The sequence below is a fragment of the Aulonocara sp. 'chitande type north' Nkhata Bay genome, linkage group LG1, assembly GCF_057382095.1.
Source record: "Aulonocara sp. 'chitande type north' Nkhata Bay isolate Kocher_YH1m ecotype deep benthic linkage group LG1, A_spYH_male_GT1.1, whole genome shotgun sequence".
NCBI lineage: Eukaryota > Metazoa > Chordata > Actinopteri > Cichliformes > Cichlidae > Aulonocara > Aulonocara sp. 'chitande type north' Nkhata Bay.
The window spans coordinates 37684708-37709585 of NC_141344.1; the positions used below are offsets into that span (position 1 = coordinate 37684708).

A 24878-nucleotide genomic window follows, 5' to 3' on the forward strand; every position below is an offset into this window, starting at 1 on the left:
GGCTCCCTGTCTCTCTGCTTACAGAGTACAGGGGGTGAAACTCCTGTGGAATGTGATCCGTCTCCTGCATTATCAGAAACCAAGGCCCTCTGCACACAATATTCTCTCCTTAACTCAGCAGTATGAAATGTCATGAAACAGTGTAAATCATTCACAGTAAATCAACAGCATAGGACAATATAAACCTATCTAATAAATCTAAGGATTTTTCACATTTTCTTCATCCAGAAGTGTAATGCAAACTAAAACTACACATTAATCATTTTCTCTATAATAAGTGTGATGCGGCTTACAGCAGTATAATAAGTCACTCATTTTGATTACAGGCATAAGATAACATATGACAGAATAATAATCTCACAGTGTGCGTGTGCGTGTGTGTGTGTGTGTGTGTGTGTGTGTGTGTGTGTGTGTGTAGTGATGGGATTTCCGGCTCTTTTTAGAGAACCGGCTCTTCAGGTTGTTTTGTTGCTTTAATTCATTTATTATTAACAACAATATAAAATTATGCACAAAAGGAATTACTAATGTAAAACAAAGTGGTTTTACTTATATATGTTTATATATAAATATATGTGGTGGTCCCTAGAGACAAAACACGTACAAACTCCAAAACACATTTCTAGCGTTAACTGAACTTCCAAAACAGCTGCCTAGATCACTTAAATTACACAGTTGGAAGCATATGTGTATTGTTTGTGTATTTATACACAAGCACACAAATATATTCAAATATAATTTTTTAAAATTAATTAATTAATTTATTTTTGTGTCCTGTCTGGCACTGTAGCGATCAGAATTATTGTCTGAAGGCCAAGAAAAATGCCCAACACATTTACTTTCCCAAGTGGGCCTTTTGCTATACTGGTCCACTTGATTGTCATAGTTTATTTGATCTTTATTAGTTATTTTTATTAGTTAAGTTATTGTAATCAGGCCAGACTGGACTCGGGGACGGGAAAGAAAAACAAGAAGAAAAGTTCAGAAGAAAGTTAACAGAAGGAGAGGGAAAGAAAAAGGAGAAAAGAGATAGAGAGAAAAGACAATGAAAATCTGCTTCATCACCTTTTTTTCCCCTCTTTTCCTGGATCACCTGTTGAGAAAAAAAGAAAACAAGCAGAAGAAGACTAGAGCAATAGAATACACAACATATTTTCAACATCATATATTCAAATAATTTTTTTAAAAAAGTTCATTTACCTGTTACTACCACACACCAAATCCGGTCATTGGTACTTGCTGCCTTGTGTAGCCTCTAGGTAACAAAAGCTCAACACTGCGCCCTAGCATCCTGGAGCACTTCTGTTGTGTTTTGTACGTGTTTTGGAGTTTGCGCGTGTTTTGTCTCTAGGGGCCACCGTAAATATACTTTTATTTATTCACTCCACATAAAATGTAATAAATAAATCATATAATACAAAAACCAACTATTCACATTTCAACTTTTAACTATTTAAATTTTCAGCTTTTTCCTTTTAAACAAAATGATAGTAGCACAAACGAAAAATTTTGCAGCACAAACCAGCACAAACGTAGCACAAATGTTTGATACCACTTTTGTTGGATTTGAAGAAGGTGGGGGGGCCAACTTCACTCACATAGTATAAAGGGCTTTGGCTCGACCTGGCCCTTTGACCTAGGTCAGAGCCACGTCACCAGGCTCCTGATTGGTTGTCGCGGCGCGATTTGACGCTGGAGTTCAGATTTTTCCAACTCGAGCGGTAGACGCAAAACGCGCGTGTGCACAAAATGCAACACAAAAACTGACGCGCGTGGTTTTATTCGTGAGCCAAACGCGCCAGACGCGCTACACTGACGCCCGTTTCACGCGTTTTCGCGACGCAAATCTGCTTCCAAATTTTCGCAGGACACGCAGTCGCGTGTCATCGCGCTTTTTCCATTGACTTTACATGTAAACCTGACGCTCTGGCCGTCTCTATCGCGGTCGGTGTGAACACACACCTCACTATGTGTGAGGTGTGCGTGTGTGTAGATGTTTGTCTTGTAGCTTCTTTGTGGTCATGTTGTGTAAATTAAATCCCAGGTTATGTTGTCATTTCAAAACTTACAGTTAAGCTCCAGTGTTATGTTCAAGTTGGAGATAAAAATATATCAATTCAATTAAATTTAAAAAGCAACAACAGCAGAATCACATGACCTCCTCTGTTCTTTTCTATGGTCATATCACAGCACAGGGAGCAGTGTGAGTCCTTGTTCGTTTAGGAATCCCTAAATTTAAACGAGGTGCAGTGCAGGTTTTTTTTATCACTCTGAGAGAAAAGTGGAACAGAGTGGACTGAATAAGAAAACTGAACAGACACAATTTTAACTCCCCAGTATCATTTCTTATAAGTGAAAGGCAAAGTAATTGGAAAAAGGAAAATGTCTTACACCAGGTGTAAAAATATACCTTTAATAGGCACCCAACTGAGATGTGCAAATTGAACATTAGGGTAGGTACAGATTATCTCCCCGTGAAGAGAACAAAGTTTTTACATCTCCATTGTTCATGTTTTATCTCGAGTGTTTCTAAAAGTAACCGAAGCTTGTCACCAGGAACTGTTGGGAGTTTTGTCCCAACGATATTCATGTTAAAAAAAATGTCAGCAGATGCTCCAGTGAAAAAGCCACAATCAGTGAATGATGAATTCTTTCTATAGAAAAGAAAACCAATAAAGTGTTGACAACGAAGAAATTTAATCAAATGTGAAAAAAGGAAAAAAAACACATTATTGACCAAAAAGTCTTTTTATAGCTTCTTAAGCTTATTTACCTTTTTTCAAACAGAACATTCTAGACTGCAACAGTTTTTTACTGAAAACGTGTTTTATAACAATCATACTTCAGCTTTAAAAAGTGGTAAACAAATATAAATGTATGCAAAGAGCTACACAACCTCAGTCTTTTCTCACTAGTTCACAGACTTTAAATCTTTTACTCTGTCAGGCATCTTCTCCACTCTGTGGCTCTTTAAATTTCTTGATCATTCTTCCCACTCCACTTAGTGACACTTGGAAACACAGTGATAACTTTGCATATCCTTCTCCTGCTTTGTGAGCATCAATAATCCTGAGTACTCTTTCCGAATCAGAATACTTTATTAATCCCGATGGAAATTAGGGTTACAGCAGGCAGCACGCTAATGGTGCATGCGCACTTACAAAGGAACCTTCTGACCAACTTTACACAAACATCACATTGGGGAGACATGTCAGAGAGGTAGGCTGATAGGAAAAAAACAACGAAAATACATAACATGAGGTAAGAGGAGGAGAGAAAAAAAACTCCACTCAGACTGAGCTCCTAGTGGGAGAACAGTTTGATAACAGAAAAAACACCTCAGCACAAAAAGCACATGACTATCAATACACCATAGAAACACAAGACAAGCAGTAAAGGGTAAAGGGTAAGAGAGAGCCGGTGTAGACAGCTCATCCGGTCCTGCAGCATGTCTGCGCTGGTCCAGTCGACTGCCATCTTCCTCGGTAGGGCACAAGCATCGAAGGCGTTTGGAAAGGGAGGGGGGATCAGTGTGTGCATATCAGTGTGTGTGTGTGTGTGTGTGTCCAGAGTTCAGCTGAGACAGTGTCCTTCGCCCTGCCAGGCTAAGTAAACAGTCTTCCAGCCAACCCAGGTGGCCTTGCATGGAATGGGGGGAACAGTATAAACACAGTCGTTATCAGGGCGTTTTGTTCAGCTCCAGCCTTGAGGCCGCAGCTGGCGCCGAAGGGGTCTCCACATGAAGTGATGATAGTTTTTACTTTAGTGCAAACAACTCATATGAATTTCAGAGCTTTTCTAACAGTCCAACACTGGTCTCTCAATCTCCCGTTGGAGAGCTGTGAGCTTTCTATGATGTTATCCAAACTTACGTTCCGTGATGTTGTCATTCTTTTTGCTCAAAGAGCAGGTCCTGAGAACTTACGACTGCAGTGCACTTCCCAAGATGTGATCGAATTTGCGCTCAAAGGTGTTATTCGAGCTAGCCCCTCCAGATGTAATCCAGTTTTTCACTCAGAGGTCTTGTTCTGAGTATTCACAGCAGCCGTGCGTTCTCCAAGATCTTCTCCGTGCTGCACTCAATGAGCCCATTTTTAGAAACTCATGCCTCGCCCCATCATTTCAATCCCAGCGGGCAGCCTTGTGGGGGTTTGAACAGCCGGTTCCGCTTCCTTAATTCTTCGATAAGTCAGGGCCAAGCCAGCTCCGATCAGCAAGAACCCTGTTATCATGAAAACCCTGTTTCTGTGTCTCCTGGGTTAAAGAGTGTACTGTGCTACCTTGACAATCAGTCCAAAACATCAGCATACCTCTACTGATAATCTTTTCCCCTACCATCAAGCAGAGTACTAAACAACCAGAAATGCAGACCTGATAGGAAAGAAATATAATTATAATTACAATTTTAGAGCTAATAATGACTTAATTGCAGGGAACCAACTGCTGTTTCTTTTTTATGGCTTTTTGCCTGCAACTCTTCCATGACGACCACTTAGGACCAGATTTCCCAAGACTATAAATGGATGTTCCCTGAGCTGGAGGTGCTGTTGGTAATTTTCCCGTTTCTAAAACAACATCAGCTTGTTTGTTTTACCTGCTGGACTGTTTCTATGACTCCTCACTGCACTCCCCAGTCCCCAACATGAACCTGTTCATTCCCACAAAGTTTCTATTAATTAGAAACCTTGGAATTACAACATGCTGTTATTGATGTCATTCATTTTTAGTTTATTTAATTGCTTTAACCATTCTCTTCCCCTTTACTTTAAAGTGCTTACAGATTTTATGCAGGAATGTTAAACTCACACCAAAAAGTAATTATAAAAAAAAAATTGGTCTATGTATGTGTGTGTATGACCAAATATGACCATATATGCTCCTCCTTAGCATAACTACATCTATCACTACGGTCTTCTTCTGCTAGTCCACCACTACTATGTTTGGTTGGTTAACCATTTGCTAGTTTATCCATCTGTATATGGAAGTCAAACAAGATCTTAGCTTTCTAGCTGATCCCATTCTGACCTCAGGACTTCCAAGTGATACTCGGGACAGATGTTCCTGTACACTAGTTGTGCCATTCCAAGTATGCCCTGCCTGTTAGCTTCTTACACCCTGGTGTTGTGTGCCGAATTGTCTTTACAGAGCATGCATCTGGGGTCTTGCCTGATGTGGTAGACACCCTAACCCTCTACTGACCTTAGTCTTGCACTTAGAACTTGTTCCTGCCGCCATGATTAGTGCCTATGTGCTGTGTTTCAGTCAGAGTTCATCCAGCCGTTGGTAGGATTTCTTCTATATGCCTGTGGTACATGCTATTCAGGTGCCAGTTCTGTTCCTGCTCCTCTTTTTTCTCAGGTTCCTCGGTTGTCCCGGTGTACTGACAGATCTTTGTTTCATCATTGATAGTGTTTCTGACACTCACTAGTCCTGAGCCTCCTGCTTCTACAGTCTCAGGGTGTTGGATGTGAACCCCTCTGTAAATGACTGGGACCCAGCACACATGCGTGGTAAGGACCTTTAGCGTCTTGTCAGTAGCTCCTGTTTCCTCCTTTCCCAGCCGATTATCCCAGCAGGGTATCTGAGGACCGGCAGGGCGTAGGTGTTGATTGCCCAGATCTTGTTCTTCCCATTGATCTATTGCAGAATGACCCCCTTGCTGCAATGAGTAAGGGAAAGCTTTGATGTGTTGTCCCTAAAGGTTGGTTGGACTCATCAGCTAATGACTACAGTTGTTTGCAAAAGATTATTATACTAGTCTACAAAATTGTTGTTGTGATATTTCTGAACAAACTTTTAAAAAGTTACTCTTTTGACCCCACTGTAACACAAACCCCATAATTTCACGGTACATGTACAATGACAATAAAGGGCTATTCTACTCTACTCTACTCTATTCTATTTTTTGAAACCACAACTAGAAAAGAAAAAAAGAGTGTGGTTATTAAATGCATTGGCGTTCCTATGAATGTGGGGCAGAATGACACTTGCAGTGGATTTGACTTGCGTACTTAAGTTGCTTTAAGAAGCACACAGACTACAATGAAAGGAGGGAAACATTACAGCCTTGCAGCAGATGACATCAGCTCTATTTCTTGTTACACAGATGTCAGCAGCACCATAAAACACATTTCTTCCAAGGTTGAGGAGAAACGGGAGGTGAAAATTGGAGTGAGGTGTGAGAGCTGGATTTAAAAAGCTAAAGCTGAATTTGATCAAATTTGTAATGTTCTGCACAAATACAAAGCCCGACTCACTGCACATTATGAAGAGCTCCGCAAAGTTAACTCAGTTTTCTCTCCTCTAAAAACTGTCAATGAAAGAGTAAATAACAGCTGCATAAAAACCAATTATGATGTTACTGGAGCCGTTCTGTAAGATTTTATTGCAGTTATGCCAAATGTACACAACAATGCTGCATTCATTACAGCGATAGCAGTGAGAGACAACCTCTCGACTTAATGTGTCACATTCAGAAGCCTCTGAAGGACAGCACTGGGTGCATTTTACTACCAACACAGACGGGTTTTAGTACAGGGAACTGGATGCTGACAGACGTCGTCCTCGAGATGACCAAAGCTGCCAAGGTGCAATTTTAATTTTGACAGTAGAACCCTGAAGCATTTCATGTGGATACTCAGTTTGACACACAATACAAACGCCAGCAGCAGCTAAACGGCCTGAAATGGACTGTTTTTAAAAAAAGAAAAAGAGCCAAATTTTCTTGCACACCGTCTACTTCTTAGGTGCAACTGGAAACAGTGGAGTGGGCACCAGTATTAGGACCCAGAATCCCATGAATTGAAGTTGAATAGCATGGTTTTATTTTTAGGGAAACTAAACAGCTGTTTGCTCACGTTTTTATACAACATTTTATTCAAATCTGTTTTGTTGGTGACTAGAGCAGGGGCGTCCAACTGCAGGCCTTGAGGGCCGGTGTCCTGCAGGTTTTAGATCTCACCCTGGGTCAACACACCTGAATCACATGAGTAGTTCGTTACAAGGCCCCTGGAGAACATCAGGACATGTTGAGGAGGTCATTTAGCCATTTGAATCAGCTGTGTTGGATCAGGGACACATGTAAAACCTGCAGGACACTGGCTCTCGAGCCCTGGAGTTGCCCAGCCCTGCTCTAGAGTAAAAGTAGACGGCAACATCCTTGCAGCAAGGAAAACTTGGTGGTTGCATTGAATCTTTTCACATTTGGTGACCAAATACTTGTGGAGACCAACTACTACCCAGAAGTTGAGAAATCAATGTATGTGATTGCAGGATGACAATCTGTCTTCAAACAATCTGGACTGACTACAATCACTCTCAGATATATAAACAGACAGGTTATTAAAATGGTGCAATCAGTCTGAGTCGGTGAGTGCAACTTGTTTGTGATGTGTCTCTTTGCAGTAGGGGACTCGACTCCTCTGGTTGCAGGCTGGTGGTATTCCAATATAAGAGTAAGGTTGCTGAGCAGTTATACCTCCATCCTGCTGCAACTGCGTCACTGCTTGTGTTGTAATTTCTGTGTCCACTGTTACGTTTTTAATGTAAGTAGTTTGCCAGTTACAGACAAACAACTTGGCAGCAACTGGCAACTAGACTGCATAGTCAAACTGATAGGAGACAGACTCCATCTTATTGCTGTTTTACTGTCATGTTGATGCACCAAAGCTGTTTTGAAGACCGCAGCTAACTGCAAGTGGTCGCAGAGCTGGACCCGTCCCCAAACCGATCATCAAGAAGACGGCAATTTTACTGCACACACACTGGTCACACGCTGGCCTCCCGCCACTGTCTTCATTAGTGTGACAGCAGAATAAGGATTAATAAGGATTATACTTTATTGATCCCCCAGGGATCAATAAAGTATTCTGATTCTGATTAAAAATAGTGTTGTTTTTTTCAGTTTCTGAAATGAGGCATCCCAAACATTTGACAACCACTTCTTTAGAGCAACTTCTGCCTGTTTGTTTGTGCAAGGAGTTTAAGTTTGTACAAATACACATCAGATCACAGACACATGTAACCTGTTTACTCCTCATGCAAACATCTGGGAACATCAGATGTTTGCATGAAAATTAAATTCAAATTTATTTTAACTATATGTACAAGTGATGAGTCAGTGTATACGAGAAACTGAACTCATCATATATCCATCAGAAACTTTTTCTTTTTTCATTTTTAATTATATTTTAAACAGAGTAGGTGAATGTGGTCTCAGCTGCAGTTCCCATTATTCTTTACAGCACTCAGCAGGATTCAAACAGGAGTGTGTTACAGTCTCGGCTGCCCTCTTACTCCCTCTGCTGTTTAATAACTGTTTTTATCCCTAATTCTTTGGCAGTGTTACCAAAAAGCAAACATAACATTGATGTCATGAGTGTATCAGAACTCACGATCTCTCTGACTGTGTACAATGACTTCATGACCATCGACGCACACACGCGTCCACTCAGTGTGGATCCGTCTGTGAAGAATAATCCCTATTTTACCCTTTAATTCACATTCTACACAGCCTCTTTGTTGGTATGACTCCATATTTGTGAGCTGTTCTTACTGACTTACATCAGTGTTTCAGTCTTTAACTCAGTCTAGCATTAAGCATGAGCTGAAGATGGTGAGCAGCAGACTTCGGGATTCATACTCTCCAGTGAAAAAGGCTCCATTCATGCCAATAACCTCCCTGAGACAGCAGGTGAAAATAAAGCTGGCACATTAACAGGATAGCTTGGGTCTGTCAACTGTGCATTTACAAATAAAATAAAGTACCAGTGAGTACTGTACCTGTACAATACTGTGTGCTGTACTCAATATTGCTACTGCAGAGTAAATTCTACTGCACACAAAACTTTGTTATACAGTATTTTATTCATATTTGACTGAGCATTAATTACACAGCATTTCCACTATACAACTTCTTTATCTACCAGTCTGATAGTTACCACTGATCCCATTTTTAAAATCCTGGTAAACCTCGAGTCTTCTGGACTTCATCCTACAGTTTGTGTGTTTGATGTAAAGTCAAACCTCGTTTTTTGATGTTGTGAACTTGTGTCACTCTTCTTTTTTTGGTGCACTCTGCAGAGAAAGTACGTACAGTTTGATTAGTGAAGTTTTCAGTGAGATTTGTGCTCAATACTGCGCTCAGTTAAAATTCTGGGATATTGATGTGATCAGTTCAGTAGCAGAGAGCGTTGTTAATGAGTTAATAAAATTAACAACAGGTGCACTAGAGTGATAACAATGAGACAACCCCCAAAACAGGAATAGTTTTACAGGTGGACACCACTGACACTTTTTCCTTCCTTATCTTTTATGACTGTTTTTATCATCCCTGCCTTTGGCTAGGGTCAGGGTCACTACTGGTAGCTCAGTGCAATACCTGGACCCTACAGACATTGGACAGGTAGTCCTCCAGGATGGCACATCAATGCATGTCTTTGCCAAAAGGTTTGCTGCGTCTCCCAGCACCAGTCTCAAGAGCAGGGAGGAGATTCTAGGATGCAGGCGGGTACTGCAGGAGAGCTGGACAGGAACATAGAAGGTCCTTAACCCATTAGCAGAACCGGTATCTGCTCCTTTGTGCAGGGAGGAACAGGATGAGCACTGCCAGAGCTACCAAAGGACCTCCAGATGATTTCTCTGACCAAATCATCAAAAACAGACTTCATGAGGGTGGCCAGAGGGCCCAACATCTTCTAGTGGACCATGTCCTCACTGCCCAGCACCATGGCGTGTGATTCATCCATTGAATATCAAAACAGCTCCACCAATGGCACCCTGTGGTCTTCACAAATGAGAGCAGATTAACCCTGAGCACATGTGACAGACATGAAAAGGTCTGAAGAAGCTGTGGAGAACGTTATCATCATCCAGCATGGCTGCTGGGCTGGAGGGACGCACGGACCTCTACAGGATAGGCGACGGCACCATGACTGCCATTAGGTATTGGGATGAAATCCTTGGACCCACAGTCAGGCCCTACGCTGGTACAGTTGGTCCTGGATTCCTCCAGCCTCTTGTGGTATGAGAGTATGCAGGCAGATCTGGATGGAGGAACTGATGCTGACTGTCCCCCACGCTCGCCTGACCTAAACCCAGTAGAACCTCTGGGACATGATGTTTCAGTCCATCCCAATCTGACAGGTTTCTCCTCAGACTGTCCAGGAGCTCAGCGATGAGCTGATCCAGATCCTGACCCATCTCAATGTGAACATGTACCAATGTTCTCAGGCTTGCATACAAACATGTGGCAAACCACAGAGTACCATTTTGAGTTGCTGCAAAGAAATTTTGTCAAAACGTACTAGCCTGCCGCATCATATTTTACTTTCAGAGTGTCTTTAAAATGATCAAACTACCTCTGTAGGTTGTTAAATTTGATAATTGATCTTTTTTATTTCCTGGATGACTGAGAACCTTCAGGGACACCATGGTATCAATCTGAGACTCCTACGTCACTTTGTTCTCAAGATACTGCATTCACAAACATCGCCCACCCGCCCAGCGTGGTGACGAGAAGGGTATACCGTCAATAAGCTGCGAGTCTGTCACATGCTTAACACAGAGACAACCATTCACACTCACATTTACACCTGTGGGCAATTTAGAATCACCAATGAACCTGACCAGGCTAACTGCATGTCTTTGGACTGGGACGAAGCCAGAAAACTATCCAAAAGGCCCAATGCAGCCGGAACGTGACGATTTTTGATGTGATTTTCTGAACTAAAAGCTAATGACGCACTCACTTTCTCAGTGCTGGCCGCCATCAGAGCGTCAAGTTCCCGAGTCCAGCCAAGAGCATCAACCAGAGCTTGCACACCGCTCACCACATCACCCAGCTGTGCGACGTCATTAGGCCGGCGGCTCCAGGTGAACGGCCCCACCAAGTCCCTGTTGATGAGAAGACGGGGCACAGAACTGCGAACAGCTCCAGCAAGACTGGCAAAAGGCTCCACCTAAAGAGCAAAGAGTTAACTGCAGCCCTTTATGAACCCTCAAACAAGAATGTAGATCATAGGTGTCAAACTCTGGCCCGCAGCCTAATTACATTTGGCCCGTGAAGCCATACCACATTACTATTAGAGCTGGCCTACTGGTGTATATATATATATATATATATATATATTAGGGGTGCAACGATATTCGTATCGATATTGAACCATTCGATACAGTGCTTTCGGTTCGGTACGCATATGTATCGAACAATACAACATTTGTAATTTATTTTATCAACTCTCCTTCTGACGATGCTGTCTGTGTTGAGCGCTCAGTGAATCTGCGTTCGACTACTCCGCCTAGGCTGCACTGTCGAGCGCAGATCCACTGAGCGCTCAACACAGACAGCATCGTCAGAAGGAAGAGAGCAGGGCAAGCTAGCGAGACAGAAGTTAAGCTCTCCTTGCAACATGGACCTCCCCCACCCTCATTCAGATCTGGCGTTTGGAATTATTTTGGTTTTCATGTGACGTATGACCCTGAAGGTAAGCGAGTCATGGACTAAAGTAAAACAGTATGTTGGATGTGCCATGCAATGCTTAACTAGAAAAATTTGCATTTCCTGCGAAAATGCAGTGTGGATGCTTTAAAGCTGAAGCTGCATGCAAAAAGTAGCTGAAAAAGCAGAAAAGTTGCAGAAATTGTAAAGCTGAAGCTGTCTGCTGAAGATAGTTGAAAATAGCTGAAGAAGCTGAAGAAATCAAAGCTAGTTTTTAAAAAGTTGTTGAAATTTTAATAACTTTGCAGAACAACATCAAGTTAACAAAAATGCAATAACTTAGCAGAAATGCAATAACTTAGAAGAAACATAACAATTCAGCAGAAATGTTGTAATTTACCAGAAGCTACAACTTAGCAGAAATGTAATAATTTAGAATAACATAACTTAGCAGAAATGATATAATTTAGTAGAAAATTAATAACTTGGCAGAAATATTACAACTTATCAGAACTGCTATAATTTTGCAGAAATGTAATTATTAGGAAAAAACTGTAAACAGATAAAAGCTAAAAATGATGAAGTAACCTCAAAGTTACTTGTTTAACTGTGAAAAATGACCAGAAACATTAGAAAAGGAAGAAAACCAATTCAATTAAATTTATATAGCGCCAATTCACAACAAAAGTCGCCTTAAGGCGCTTCATAGATACAGAGAAAAACCCAACAATCATATGACCCCCTATGAGCAAGCACTTTGGCGACAGTGGGAAGGAAAAACTCCCTTTTAACAGGAAGAAACCTCCAGCAGAACCAGGCTCAGGGAGGGGCGGCCATCTGCTGCGACCGGTTGGGGTGAGAGAAGGAAGACAGGAATACCAGCCAGCAGATAAACTGATGTGAAACAAAACCAAAGTAAAATTGCAGAATTTACACAGTTGGTGAAATGTAAAAATGGCAACAAAAAAACCCCAAACAAACAAACAAACAAAAAAACAAAAACAAACAACATTTAGTTAATAAATGCACAAGATGATTTGATGATAAATATGGTACCAATCTACAAAATAATGTCGAAATGAAGTCCACATTGTGATATATTTCAGGTGTGGAGAGTCACACAGCTAAACAATCGATGTGCATATTTAAAGAATCAAATAAAGAACATTGTTGTGGAATAAATTACAGTGAATAATAATCACTGCCCTGCGTTAGAGAGTGACTTATGATGAGGTATTAATTGGCTTAACTTTACCTCTAACAGCTTTTCACATAGTGCTGTGACCAGGGTGAAATCCATCATAAAGTAACTGTAAACAGTAGAACCATTAGCATGAATGTTATGGTTCTACTCTGATCAAAACTCAAGTCAGCTGTTTGACCTGATATAAAATGATAAAGAGGAACACATATAAATGACCTTTATGAACTTTTCAAAATGACTTTATATGTCTGACCCATTATCTATATATATTAGAGCAGATGTGGAAAACCACTGTTAGACCTACTCTATACTAACACAAACACAGTCACAAATTCATTGCTAGTGTGACATGTGGTCCTTTTTGCCTTTGACCAATGATATGCTGGTTACTTGGACCAGTTTAGTATTTGCTGTCACAGAGGAATGTTAACCATAAATCCAAAAGACAAAACTGAAAAAATATGTTAATTGCAAACATGTTTTTGCTTAGTAAAAGGATTGAAATTACATGGAAACTATCACCTTAAAGCCTCATTGTAAATATCATCACAAACAGATGTTTTCCACGCGGTTAACAAAGCTCCACCACATCCAATCACTGCATATAAATCTAAAAGAAAACAACAACAAATAAAATGTAATTAACACAAGTGAAGTCTAAGGAGCTTGGACAGAAAAGCGTCTGGACTTCTTTGAGTTTCTTGAAGACGTTTCACCTCTCATCCGAGAAGCTTCTTCAGTTCTAAGGGTCAATGGTGGAGAGTCCCAGATTTAAACCCAGTGTGAGTTTCTCCCCAAACAGGGACAAAGAACCCCCTGATGATCCTCTACCTAATCACATGAGCCAAGGTGTGAAAGTGGGTGTGGGTCCCAATCAGCCAGGGTTTTGGGTGAGCTCATTGTGAAACCTGGCCCCACCCTATCATGTGATTTCCTGAGGTCAGGAAATCACCCACGCCCACTCCCAGGATGTGAGTGGACGTTACAGTGTCTGGGGAGGGAACTCAAAACTGGATTATAGATGGCAGACAGTTGGTGTTGTAAACCACCGCCTCTATTCAAAGATGGTCGCTCACAGTGGACGTAAATGGCTTCTTTCACTCCTCCATCTATCCAAAATGTGAACATTGGCATCCTCAAAGAGTGACCTTTGTCCTTTAGATGCAGATGAACTGCTGAGTCTTGTCCCGTGGAGGTGGCTCTTCTGTGTTGTGCCATGCGCTGGTGAAGTGGCTGTTTGGTCTCTCCGATGTAGAAGTCTGGGCATTCCTCGCTGCACTGTACAGCATACACCACATTGTTAAGTTTGTGTTTAGGAGTTTTGTCTTTCAGGTGAACCAGTTTCTGTCTGAGTGTTTTGCTGGGTCTGAAGTACACTGGGATGTCGTATTTGGAGAAAACTCTCCTGAGTTTTTCTGATACACCGGCTACATAGGGGATGACAATGTTGTTGTGTCTGTCTTTCTTATCCTCCCTCGCTGGTGTCTGATGTTCTTTTCTGTGAAGCTGGAATGCAGGCACACTGGACGAGCTTGTTCTAAAAAATACAGAAAAAGGAACATTTTATTTGTCTGTAGAAACCCTAAAAACTACAAATAAGTTATACAATGAACAATATTGAAATACCTTATAGGTGCTGCGGGCCACATAACCAGAATCCAGAGCAATCTCACACTTACATGATGGTGAGGAAAGACATGAGCTCTGCAATGAGGTTTGAATGTCTCAGTTGGGACACTGAAGAACTCAGAAGACAGCAATACCTGCACCGAGAGACAGAGTAGAAAAAGCATAGATTTGTAATCCATAATGTCAATTAAAACTCAAAAAGTGTCAACAAGTATAATCATTTGAGTGTGGAATTGTTTATTCAATAAACAGGATTTTAATTAATTAATTGAATTAAAAACACTGACATTTTTTATCAAAGATAAAGAATCATACCTCTCTCTGCTCTGAGGATCACTGAGCATCTCTGACAGGAAATACAGTTTCCTCAGTAGGAGTCATCATTGATGGTCTCAGAGGTTGCAGTGTGGCAGCATGATGATGGTCTCCAGATCAGGCAGGAGGTCAGGTGATGGTTGTGTCATCTTCTCCATTGAAGACACACTGGTATGGCAGTTCATAACACAGCAGTCTCCTTGTGGCATGTAGTTATCTGTGCAGTCCAGCACTGATGGATCAGGTTTGGCTCAGCAGTTCATGAAGATGGTGTTAAGATGTTGTTGTTTCAGCTGAGGATGGTGAAGTTTGAAGGTTTTCCCACAAAGGAGACTGTGCCCTATCTGAAAAAATATATCTAACAAAACACGTGCTTATAACACCACCCACCCAGCTCAGCCCCCAAGTGTCTATGTAATGCTGGTATGGGGTGTCGGTTACTAAGTCTAATTAGTACATGGGGGATGACAATGTTGTTGCATCTGTCTTTCTTATCCTCCCTCGCTGGTATCTGATGTTCTTTTCTGTGCATCTTTGCTGACTTTATAAACGCCTAATTAGGATAGCCACATGTTTTAAGCGCTTCATTTACATGTGTGTGTTCCTTCTTTTTCCCTTCAGGCTTAGAGGGAACATGTTCTGCCCGGGGGGGGTGGGGGGGTCCTAATTACTCCAAGTTTGTGTTCCAGAGGGTGATGGGAGTCAAAGAGGAGGTACTGGTCCGTGTGTGTGGGCTTCCGATAAACTTCAATGTTGAGGTTGCCGTTCTCTTCAATGTGCACAGCGCAGTCCAGGAAAGGCAAACAGTCGTCCTTTGTGTCTTCCCTGGTGAACTTGATGTTTTTATCCACGGCGTTAATGTGCGCAGAGAAGGATTCCACTTCTTGAGTTTTGATTTTGACCCAGGTGTCGTCTACATATCTGTACCAGTGGCTGGGTACTCTCCCTTTAAAAGAGCCAAGAGCCTTCCTTTCCACTTCCTCCATGCAAAGGTTGGCTACAATAGGTGACACGGGGGAGCCCATGGCACAGCCATGTTTTTGTCTGTAGAAACCCTCGTTGTATTTGAAATATGTAGTGGTAAGGCAGAGGTCTAACAGTGTGCAAATCTGATCGGGTGTGAAGTTGGTCCTGTCTTCCAAGGAGCTGTCTTCTTGTAGTCGTTTTCTGACAGTCTCCACTGCCTCTGTAGTGGGTATGCAAGTAAAGAGAGAGACTACATCAAAGGACACCATGAGAACCTTCACAGACATAACACAAGAGAAGACTTTTGATTTAATAACTAAGCTTAAAATAAATGTTACCTTTGAATATTTGTGGGAAAAATCTGATGCTACCCCAAGAATACAAAGCCACACTGGAAATGATGACAGGCTTGCAGCCCTCTGTCTTCCTGGATGAAGTGCCTGATCAGTAGCAGTGAGTTGACAGAAGTCAGTGTCTGTAAGAGTGGTCAAACACTGATACTCTGTCCACTTGCGTAGAGTCTAAGAAGCTGGAATGCAGGCACACTGGACGAGCTTGTTCTAAAAAATACAGAAAAAGGAACATTTTATTTGTCTGTAGAAACCCTAAAAACTACAAATAAGTTATACAATGAACAATGTTGAAATACCTTATAGGTGCTGCGGGCCACATAACCAGAATCCAGAGCAATCTCACACTTACATGATGGTGAGGAAAGACATGAGCTCTGTAATGAGGTTTGAATGTCTCAGTTGGGACACTGAAGAACTCAGAAGACAGCAATACCTGCACCGAGAGACAGAGTAGGAAAAGCATAGATTTGTAATCCATAATGTCAATTAAAACTCAAAAAGTGTCAACAAGTATAATCATTTGAGTGTGGAATTGTTTATTCAATAAACAGGATTTTAATTAATTAATTGAATTAAAAACACTGACATTTTTTATCAAAGATAAAGAATCATACCTCTCTCTGCTCTGAGGATCACTGAGCATCTCTGACAGGAAATACAGTTTCCTCAGTAGGAGTCATCATTGATGGTCTCAGAGGTTGTAGTGTGGCAGCATGATGATGGTCTCCAGATCAGGCAGGAGGTCAGGTGATAGGTGTGTCATCTTCTCCATTGAAGACACACTGGTATGGCAGTTCATAACACAGCAGTCTCCTTGTGGCATGTAGTTATCTGTGCAGTCCAGCACTGATGGATCAGGTTTGGCTCAGCAGTTCATGAAGATGGTGTTAAGATGTTGTTGTTTCAGCTGAGGATGGTGAAGTTTGAAGGTTTTCCCACAAAGGAGACTGTGCCCTATCTGAAAAAATATATCTAACAAAACACGTGCTTATAACACCACCCACCCAGCTCAGCCCCCAAGTGTCTATGTAATGCTGGTATGGGGTGTCGGTTACTAAGTTTAATTAGTGCATCAGAAAGCGGGGGCTACACCTAAAGCCCACACTTTCTGATGTCTTTGTTTATTAGCAGCTTTTTCCAGCTGCTCAGAGAATTCTGACTTGGCCTTTATCCACCCAAACCCAAACCCACCCGGATAAAGGCCAAGTCAAACTCACACACCATACCAGCATTACATAGACACTTGGGGGCTGAGCTGGGTGGGTGGTGTTAAACTGTAGTCGGGAACTTTCAGAAAACTATCCATTTACTTCTAAATCAGTTTTTATACATATTCTGTAAGCTGTACTAATGTTTTTCTCTACATAATGTATCATTATAGACATCTCTGGTAGCCTAAAGATAGTTTAAAACTTTTGACATTTTTTACCTGTAAAACATGATAAGCAAAAACTCATTCATCACAAAAACTTTTGATTCTACAAAATCTACTATAATCAAGAAAATATAATTGTCTGTATTTATTCGTGTATGTCATCATAATAAATACCTGCATTTATCTGGGATTTATTTATTTACTATTTCATATTTTAAAGCCCTTGGAGGGGAAGATCTCGTTTGTTGAGCTACATACGTCATAGTAAAAAGATTTAGTCATTTAAAACATGATGTTGGTTTATCAAATGTTGCAGCACATTTCAGATCAGAGGTGCATGATAGCAGATGTTCTCTGCTCTGCATGAAGTTCAGCAATGATTTGGTGAAATGATTAATAACATTGCAATAAGAAAGGGTCTTCTGACAGACAGAGTAGGGAAGACCCTTTTTTCAATGAAAAATCTTTTTCATGCTCTACAATCAGTAAACTCTGTAACAAACATGATCTGTAATTGTTTCAAAACTCACCAGACGACTTCATGATTGGCTCGAGGACAGGACACAAAAGACAGGGTTGTGGTAACTGTAATATGATCTCAGAACACCTGAATACAGACATTTCTGTGGCTGAGAAATAAAAATGAGGTCAAGCAGGGTGTTCTTGTCTGTAGTGGCAGAAGTGATCAGCTGTGAATACCCTCTCGACTGAAACTGCTCCAGAATCTGTTTTCTTCCACTCTGCAACTGGTTCTCATTAAAATCTCCACACACAATTATTGGGTGACAGTCCATTATTTCAAGTGAATCTAAAAGACTTACCAGGTTTTGCATGAATGGTGTCAAACTGTAGTCAGGGGGTCTGTACACAACAGCAATGAGTGCAGGGAATGGAGCCTGAACCTTCAACACTAAAAACTCAAGATCAGTGACATTATGCAGATACTGTTTTACCTGAACCTGAAAATGATTCCTCAAATACACAACAACTCCCCCACCACTTCTGCTGGCCATGTGAGGAAAGTTTGTGTAGGACACATGTCTGTTGCGTTTGAACATGGTGTAGCCATCCAAATGAAGACTGTCTGCAACAAAGGAGCCTTGAAGGTGAGACTCAGTGAGACACAAAACATCTGCTAAACACATTTCATGATGACTCTTGATGTCACTGATGTGAGATGGCAAACCCTCTGTATTGTGATGGATCAGTGTAAGAGTGTCAAGTCTGCTGGCTGTTTCTCTGACCTGAAGAAGAGGCATCATTTCCTCAACACTGGCTTGTCTCATGGTTTGGAGCGCTGCAGTTACCTCGGGATTGGTGTAAATCTTTTTCTCATCCAAGTCCTGCAAATAGAGTCCACTGAGAGACGTCACCCTGCTGAGAGCAACGTAAGCCATACCTGGTTCAAAAATGTTCTTCATTGAAACTACAGCTGTCTGTGTTGTAAGACCCTGAGTTTTGTGAATTGTGCAGGCGAATGCTAGCTTTACAGGAAACTGTCTGCGTACTGCTCCTTTAAACTTCAGACTCTCCTCTGCTCTCTCAATGTAAACCAGATCATCAGATGCTGCATTAGCACTGCGGTTGTGTCTCATAGGCTGCCGGTTGTCCATCCTGAGCCCCAGTTTAATTATGTGTCCATCATTTTCAGATCTCACCACCTTTACCAGTATACCAAAAGCACCGTTGACTAAACCGTTTAGTGTGTCCAAGTTTCTGGTCAGCATGACTCGAGCTCCTTCAGCAACATTCAGAGTGTCAGGTAAATCATTTCGCCCACCTGTAAATGGTTTGTCTCTTCGTTCCATTCTGCCTGTACATTTATCCTTCTGGAAATCGTCTGCATTGATTATTATGATGTTTGAATGAAGCTTCTTCAGGGTATCTATGTTGTGGGATTCCACATTCTTGTTGGTGGCATAAATGTGTAAGACCTCAGTTGGACATTCTTCTGGTGCAGTCACAGCCTGTGACAACAAATCTCTGTCGCACTGAGAAAGCTCATCTGTCTTTTCTTTGACTCTAATCCTGTTCAGCATCTCTGCAAAGGCCACATCATCTTTCTGACGCATGATCTCGGTTAGAGTGATCATCTGAAAATGTTCCTGCCATAGGTCAATCTGTTCTGGATCGTAAACACAGAGAGGTTTAGACTGTCGCACTGGTGGCAGCTGGTAAAAATCTCCAACAGCTAAAACTGACATTCCACCAAAAGGTCTCTGAGTGCCTTTGATTTGTTTCAGTCTTGCATCCACATAAGCAAAAAGGGGTTTTGAAACCATTGAAATCTCATCAATAACAATAATTTCAGCATTCATCAGCTCAGATCTGACTTCATCCAGTTGGTTACCAAGTCCTTGAATGGGTGGTTTCAGACTCCTGGGTAGTTTCAGTAGAGAATGTAACGTAGAGCCACTGATAGAAAAAGCTGCTGTACCGGTAAATGAAGTCAGTAAAACAGTTGGATTTGATATGTCAGCTTCTTCTGCATTAGCAGGCAGTCTGCTCAGGATCTTTGATGCTTCAGAATGAATACACTTAATCAGGTGTGACTTTCCAGTTCCTGCACCACCATTGATATAGAAGAAAAATGGATCTGGGTTCAAACCACAAACTCGCTGAATACACCAGTCTCTTATGGCATAGAACACGCAGGCCTGCTTCTGGTTCAGATTCTGATACATTACACGTACCACGGCTGGATCTACTGCAGGTTGTTCTCTGACGGCTCTGATCTTTGTTACAGCATCAGACTGACGACTGTAGTCGGGAACATTCTCCTGTTCGTTCTCATCATCAGAATGTCTCTCAGGAAGATTCTCATCACATTGCAGCCTCACAACTTCAGATTCAGGAGCCAGATTACACCATTCATCAATCACAACATCCCTATTTTGTTCAAACTCTTCCAGTGCACTCTCAATATCCTCAGAGTTCTTCTCATACTTGTCTTTATTTCTTTTCACAACCCTTTTCACAGACTCACTGTGGTCTGAACATGGAAGTCGTACAAAACCTGAGTTGTAGAAGGACTGATAGGTTTGGAACCCTTGTGGTTTCAGTTCCTGCTCTGATCTGTGTGGAAGGTAAAGTCTCAACAGTCGACCATAATATTGCTCAGGATCTTTTTCCTGTGAACAGTGGTAATACCTGATTATAGCTGGTTTATCATTCTTTCGTCTTTGTACAAATCCAAGCTGGTTTAGAAGAGGAAGCACATCTTTTCCTTCATTTGGACCACTCACCAACCTGCACAAGGCAGCAAAATCAGCCAGTGACATTTCCTCATATTCTGGGGTCTCAGGTCTGCATTTGTATTTATCACTCAAACTTGTCATCCAAATATTACAACTGTCGTGTGTTGTGCTTTCCAGGAAGCTCATGGGCCGACTCATTTTTACTGGGTTATCATCTGTTGGTACAAATACAACACTGCGGGAACATTTTTTCATTTTTAGGCCACAGACTCGAGTCACACACTCCTGTGCGCTGATTTCTCTCTTTTTTGAGTAAGCCTGCATCACAGCTCTCATTTCATCACATTCATTGACGGTGTTCTTATCAGAGTTGTCAATAACTGTCTTCAGGTATTCAGAGAGGCCAGATTCTTTCTTTGTTATATATTTACAGAGGTATTCTATACATGAATAGGCATTCAAAATGAATGAGACATCTAAATTAGAGTTCCAGGCTTCAAGCAGGTCTGGGTTGTAATTGTTGATCCAACACTCATTTGGGTCACGTTTCAGAATCAGAGCTGTTTTCTTGTTTATGTCTTGGAGGCATTGTTCATACTCATTCATTGTCAAGTTGCATCGTGACAGAATCTGCTCTATGGTGAGGGAAGCAGCTTCAGGTTCCTTCAGCAGGTTCAACAAAGGTCTGAGTTTGGCTTTTGCAGCTTCAGTGTCTGAATCCTCATCCTGTCTCACAATCATTGTTCTTGTGGCTGGTGGTTTGGGAAACCCAAATCTACAACCAGAGTTCACACTCTTAAAGCATGTCTTTGTGTGGTTTTTGCTGTGCTTTTGTAGCTCAGTGACTTTTTTGTGCAGTTCAGGTTGTTTTTCTGGATCAGGGAGTTGAGCTGAGATGTATCTGTCCACAAAGTCACAGACAGTTTGGTCATCATCCACATCTGCTTCTACCTTTTCTCGAATCCACAGCAACATGTGTATATGTGGACTACCTCTGTGCTGGAACTCAACTCTGTAAAAGTAATCAATGATCTCACCAAGGGGCTGTGCAGGAGAAAAAAGCAAATCTCTGAACAAAGCCTCAACACGTTTATCAAACATTCGCATGGTGGTTACTGGATTTGATCTTAGAATTTCACACTTTTCTGACCAGTCCAGGGCTTCAAAATCAACCTCTTCACCTTGCTGTCTCTTTATTGCTTGAATCACTTCAGGCCATCTCATCTCAGCAGCAGAGAAAGTGACAAAGAACTGAGGTGTTCCTATTTGGCGAACCATGCTGAATAGATCTCTGGTAGTTTTCTGCCAGTAAGCTGGAGTTCCTCTGAGTGGCTGCATAAATCTGATTGCATCTTTATTTCTTACCAGCTTCTCTACTTCTGTCTTACTTTGTAACATTCCTGATGTGATTTTGCGTCCATCTTTGGTCATAGTTTTACCTTTCCTTAGCTGTATTGTCATGCTGGAATTAGCCAAATGTATTTCAGTGACAAACTGTGAGAAAAACAGGTAATTTGTGTCTTTAGCAAATCTTGCATCAATGTTGAAAAGCCTTGACTTGAAGTAAGCACTTGGTGTGAGCTTGAGACGTCTCTTTTCATCCAGTGTATTCTGACCAGTAGGAAACTGCACAGGAAATGCCATGGCTTCCAAATGAGGAGTTCTGAAGAAGCTAACAGGATTGTTTCTTTCTGCAGGAGCCACACAATATGTGTTATCAGTGAAACAGAGAATCTCTTCTGAAATGTCTACAGGCTGCAGACAACTTTCTAGAGCAAAACCTCCATTGTTCAAATCACTTTCTGGTTCATCTGGATTTTGTTCCTCTGGTTGTTCATCACAGGATTGCATATTAATATCTTGGTCACTTTGAGACTCACTTTCACACAAAAGGGCATCTTTTTCATAGTTGTCAATTTCCATTAAATCTGCTTCATTATAATCATCACTTGCCATGCTGGCTTCATCACTGCTGTCATCATCAGGTAACGTTGGATCACAAAGCAATGCATCATCTCTGATAACAATATCTGTGTACTGTGGATGAATTTGTTTCAGTTTACACAGAGCTTGAATGAGTTTAGACCAGGTGACAGTCTGGAACAGCTGATGGCCTTTGTAGCACAGTCGTCTTTTCAATTTCACCCTCATGATCTGTGATTGGCTTCTGATCCTCGGTAAACTGTCAACTGTTTGTTGGACCTCAGATGGTACACACACCACATTACCACGTATGAGTCTCTGTCTCCCCTTTGGAAGAGGAATAATCTTAGCAAATGGTATGCATTTGGCAATCAGATGTCTCTCCAGAATGTTGAGATCACAAAGTTCAGCTGGAATATCCTGCAGTTCTAAACCATTAACAGCAGCAAGCCTGGGCATGCATCCACTTTTGAGGGAACTGTGACATGTGTGACAGATATACTCTTTTTTTCTCTCAACAGGAAAGCTGCAGTGATCATGACATGCTTCATCACACACATGAACATATTTACCAGTTAGACACTGATGAGCTAAAGTCTGGTGTTTTGAGTAATTTTCTCTTTTGCAGATTTTCACCTGATTAGGAAAAGAAGCTTTTAGACAAACAGTACAAACATAAGATGGTGCTGACTTAATGTTTGATCTGAAACGAGATATGGCCTCATTCATTAAAGTGTTCTCTGGATGACACTGTAAAGTCTCAGCTGGTCGATGCATCTGGCGATATTTTCGTTTTATGTTCATTGCACATCTGACATTATGCATCTGTCTGAAAGAAAAACCGTTCCAATATTTTACTCTCATTCGTTCTCTCATATTGTCCTTGTGTTGTTGCTGAAATCGTTTCTCTTCTCCATACCGCTTAGTCATGTAAGATCGTTTTTTCTTTTTAAATTCTTCGCTTTCTTTATATAGGTTATATACATATGACCTCATGTAAGCTTTATGTTTTTCTCTGAATCCAGCACAAGTTCTGTATGTTCTTCTTATACGCTCCTTCTGCTTATCTCTGAATATGGGAGACTCTCTATATGTTCTTGTTACACGTTCCTTCTGCTTATCTCTGAATATGGGAGACTCTCTATATGTTCTTATTACACGTTCCTTCTGCTTATCTCTGAATAGGGGATTGTCTTTATATGTCCTTATGACACGTTCTCTTTTTCTATCTCTAATTTCAGCACTTTCTCTATACATCTTTCTCAAATGTTCTTTCTTTTTCTCCTTATAGGTAGCATTTAATTTATACAGTTCATTTCTGTACAGAATCCTTTTATGTCTGTGATCAGGATCATCAGACTTCCTAGCTGAGTTTTTTTTCTTTGTCTTGAAGCTTTCATCAAACCTGTACATCTGCCTTTCTTTCGTCTTCTGATTTTCCTTTCTCTGTGGTACTTTTTCTTGGGCTAATAATCTTCTCCTCATTTTTTGCCTTTCCTGTTTATTACGTTTCAGCAGTTTATCTGAGAGTTCCTCTGTTATCTTAGTTGAACTGGAGGCACTGTTTGAATCATTCTGAGGAACAGAATCTGGTGTTACCTGAGTTTCTCTCACAGAAGATGCAGAGGTTTCCTTTTCAAAATAATCAGAAGGATGATGTTTATTTCTGGGAGCAGCTGTCTCATTTGAAGAATCAACTCTGGATGACATTACTTCACTGGTTGAATCTTTGGTCACAGGTTTCCGTGTCTGCTCAGTGTATATTTCGGAGTTTAATTCATGAACACGTTCATTTAAAGCTGGTGCTGGTGCACTTGTAGCTGTTTGTCTGTATTCGGTGGTTCGATTAGCATCTCTTTGGTCAGCAGCGTTTTCACTGTGAAACTCGATGGGCTGTAGTTCATAAGTGCAGCTTGGTGCGATGCTGAACATTCTGTACAAACGTTTGATCCTGTCAATCATGTCATTAAGACGTGTGAACTTCAACATAACTGCAGTTCCACCACTTCCACTTAGCGACAATGGCATACCAGTAGACTTACGTGGGTGAGGGTCAAAATATGCATATTCACCTGAATTCAGCCTGCTAACAGCGATGACTGTTCCTCCCATGACTAGCAAAGCGTAGCGAACGTCTGAAACCAAACACTGTAGTCCCTGTTCAAGGCTCGGAAAGTGATCTGTACCATCAAATGTGCCGTAATGAGCAAACTGAGACATGTCGACTTGATACTCGTGTCTGCGGCTGGTGACCACTGAGGGAAGTTCATCGCAGGCTAGAAACACACTGTTCACAAACCTCAGTCTGGCATCTGAATAGACGGCATGGCCTTTGTCCAACACACGGTTTAGATCTGCTCTGGTAATAAATTCATCCTCGTGTAAGAATGACAGGAAAACCAAACTGTTAGCCATACATTGCTGATTCCGGTACTTTCCATACCTAGGAGCGGCCTGGCTTCGGGAAGCACAGACGCTA

The 24878-nt window shown here is 41.4% G+C and overlaps 3 protein-coding genes across 7 annotated transcripts in view; 1 reads left to right on the forward strand and 2 right to left on the reverse strand.

Moving 5' to 3' along the window:
• The window catches only part of drd4b (dopamine receptor D4b), a 26439-nt gene extending 20259 nt beyond the window's left edge, over positions 1 to 6180 (forward strand). The window contains exon 4 of the mRNA XM_086295016.1: positions 5359 to 6180. Coding sequence (XP_086151142.1) covers positions 5359 to 5384 — 26 coding nt within the window. The 3' untranslated portion in view covers positions 5385 to 6180. The remainder of the gene's footprint in view (positions 1 to 5358) is intronic.
• Positions 1905 to 24878, reverse strand: part of sirt3 (sirtuin 3) — a 44044-nt gene continuing 21070 nt past the window's right edge. Inside the window, exons 7-8 of one of the 2 annotated variants that reach the window (XR_015129849.1) lie at positions 10749 to 10893; positions 1905 to 9075 (exon numbers count right to left, since the gene is read on the reverse strand). Coding sequence is in view for 1 of the 2 variants with exons in the window: in XM_086295050.1 (XP_086151176.1) it covers positions 9052 to 9075; positions 10749 to 10958 (234 nt within the window). In the remaining variant the exon portion in view is untranslated. Of the gene's footprint in view, positions 9076 to 10748; positions 10959 to 24878 lie in introns of both variants that reach the window. The other variant, XM_086295050.1, reaches the window with a different exon arrangement.
• LOC147339508 (uncharacterized) lies at positions 11690 to 24872 on the reverse strand. 4 transcript variants are annotated; one of them, XM_086294977.1, is made up of 6 exons: positions 16519 to 24872; positions 16201 to 16311; positions 15890 to 16111; positions 14586 to 15771; positions 14268 to 14404; positions 11690 to 14178 (listed from the first exon to the last, which is right to left on the reverse strand). In XM_086294977.1, exon 1 carries the CDS (start codon positions 24812 to 24814, stop codon positions 17819 to 17821), a length of 6996 nt encoding a protein of 2331 aa, XP_086151103.1. In that variant the 5' UTR covers positions 24815 to 24872; the 3' UTR covers positions 11690 to 14178; positions 14268 to 14404; positions 14586 to 15771; positions 15890 to 16111; positions 16201 to 16311; positions 16519 to 17818. The 4 variants fall into 4 exon arrangements, with proteins under 4 accessions (XP_086151103.1, XP_086151095.1, XP_086151110.1 ...); XM_086294969.1 differs by having other exon boundaries at positions 16201 to 16337; XM_086294984.1 differs by having other exon boundaries at positions 14586 to 15801; positions 16201 to 16337.

Excerpts from the sequence above, each read along its gene's own strand:
- LOC147339508 (XM_086294977.1), bottom strand. The coding sequence starts at position 24,814 with ATGGCTAACAGTTTGGTTTTCCTGTCATTCTTACACGAGGATGAATTT.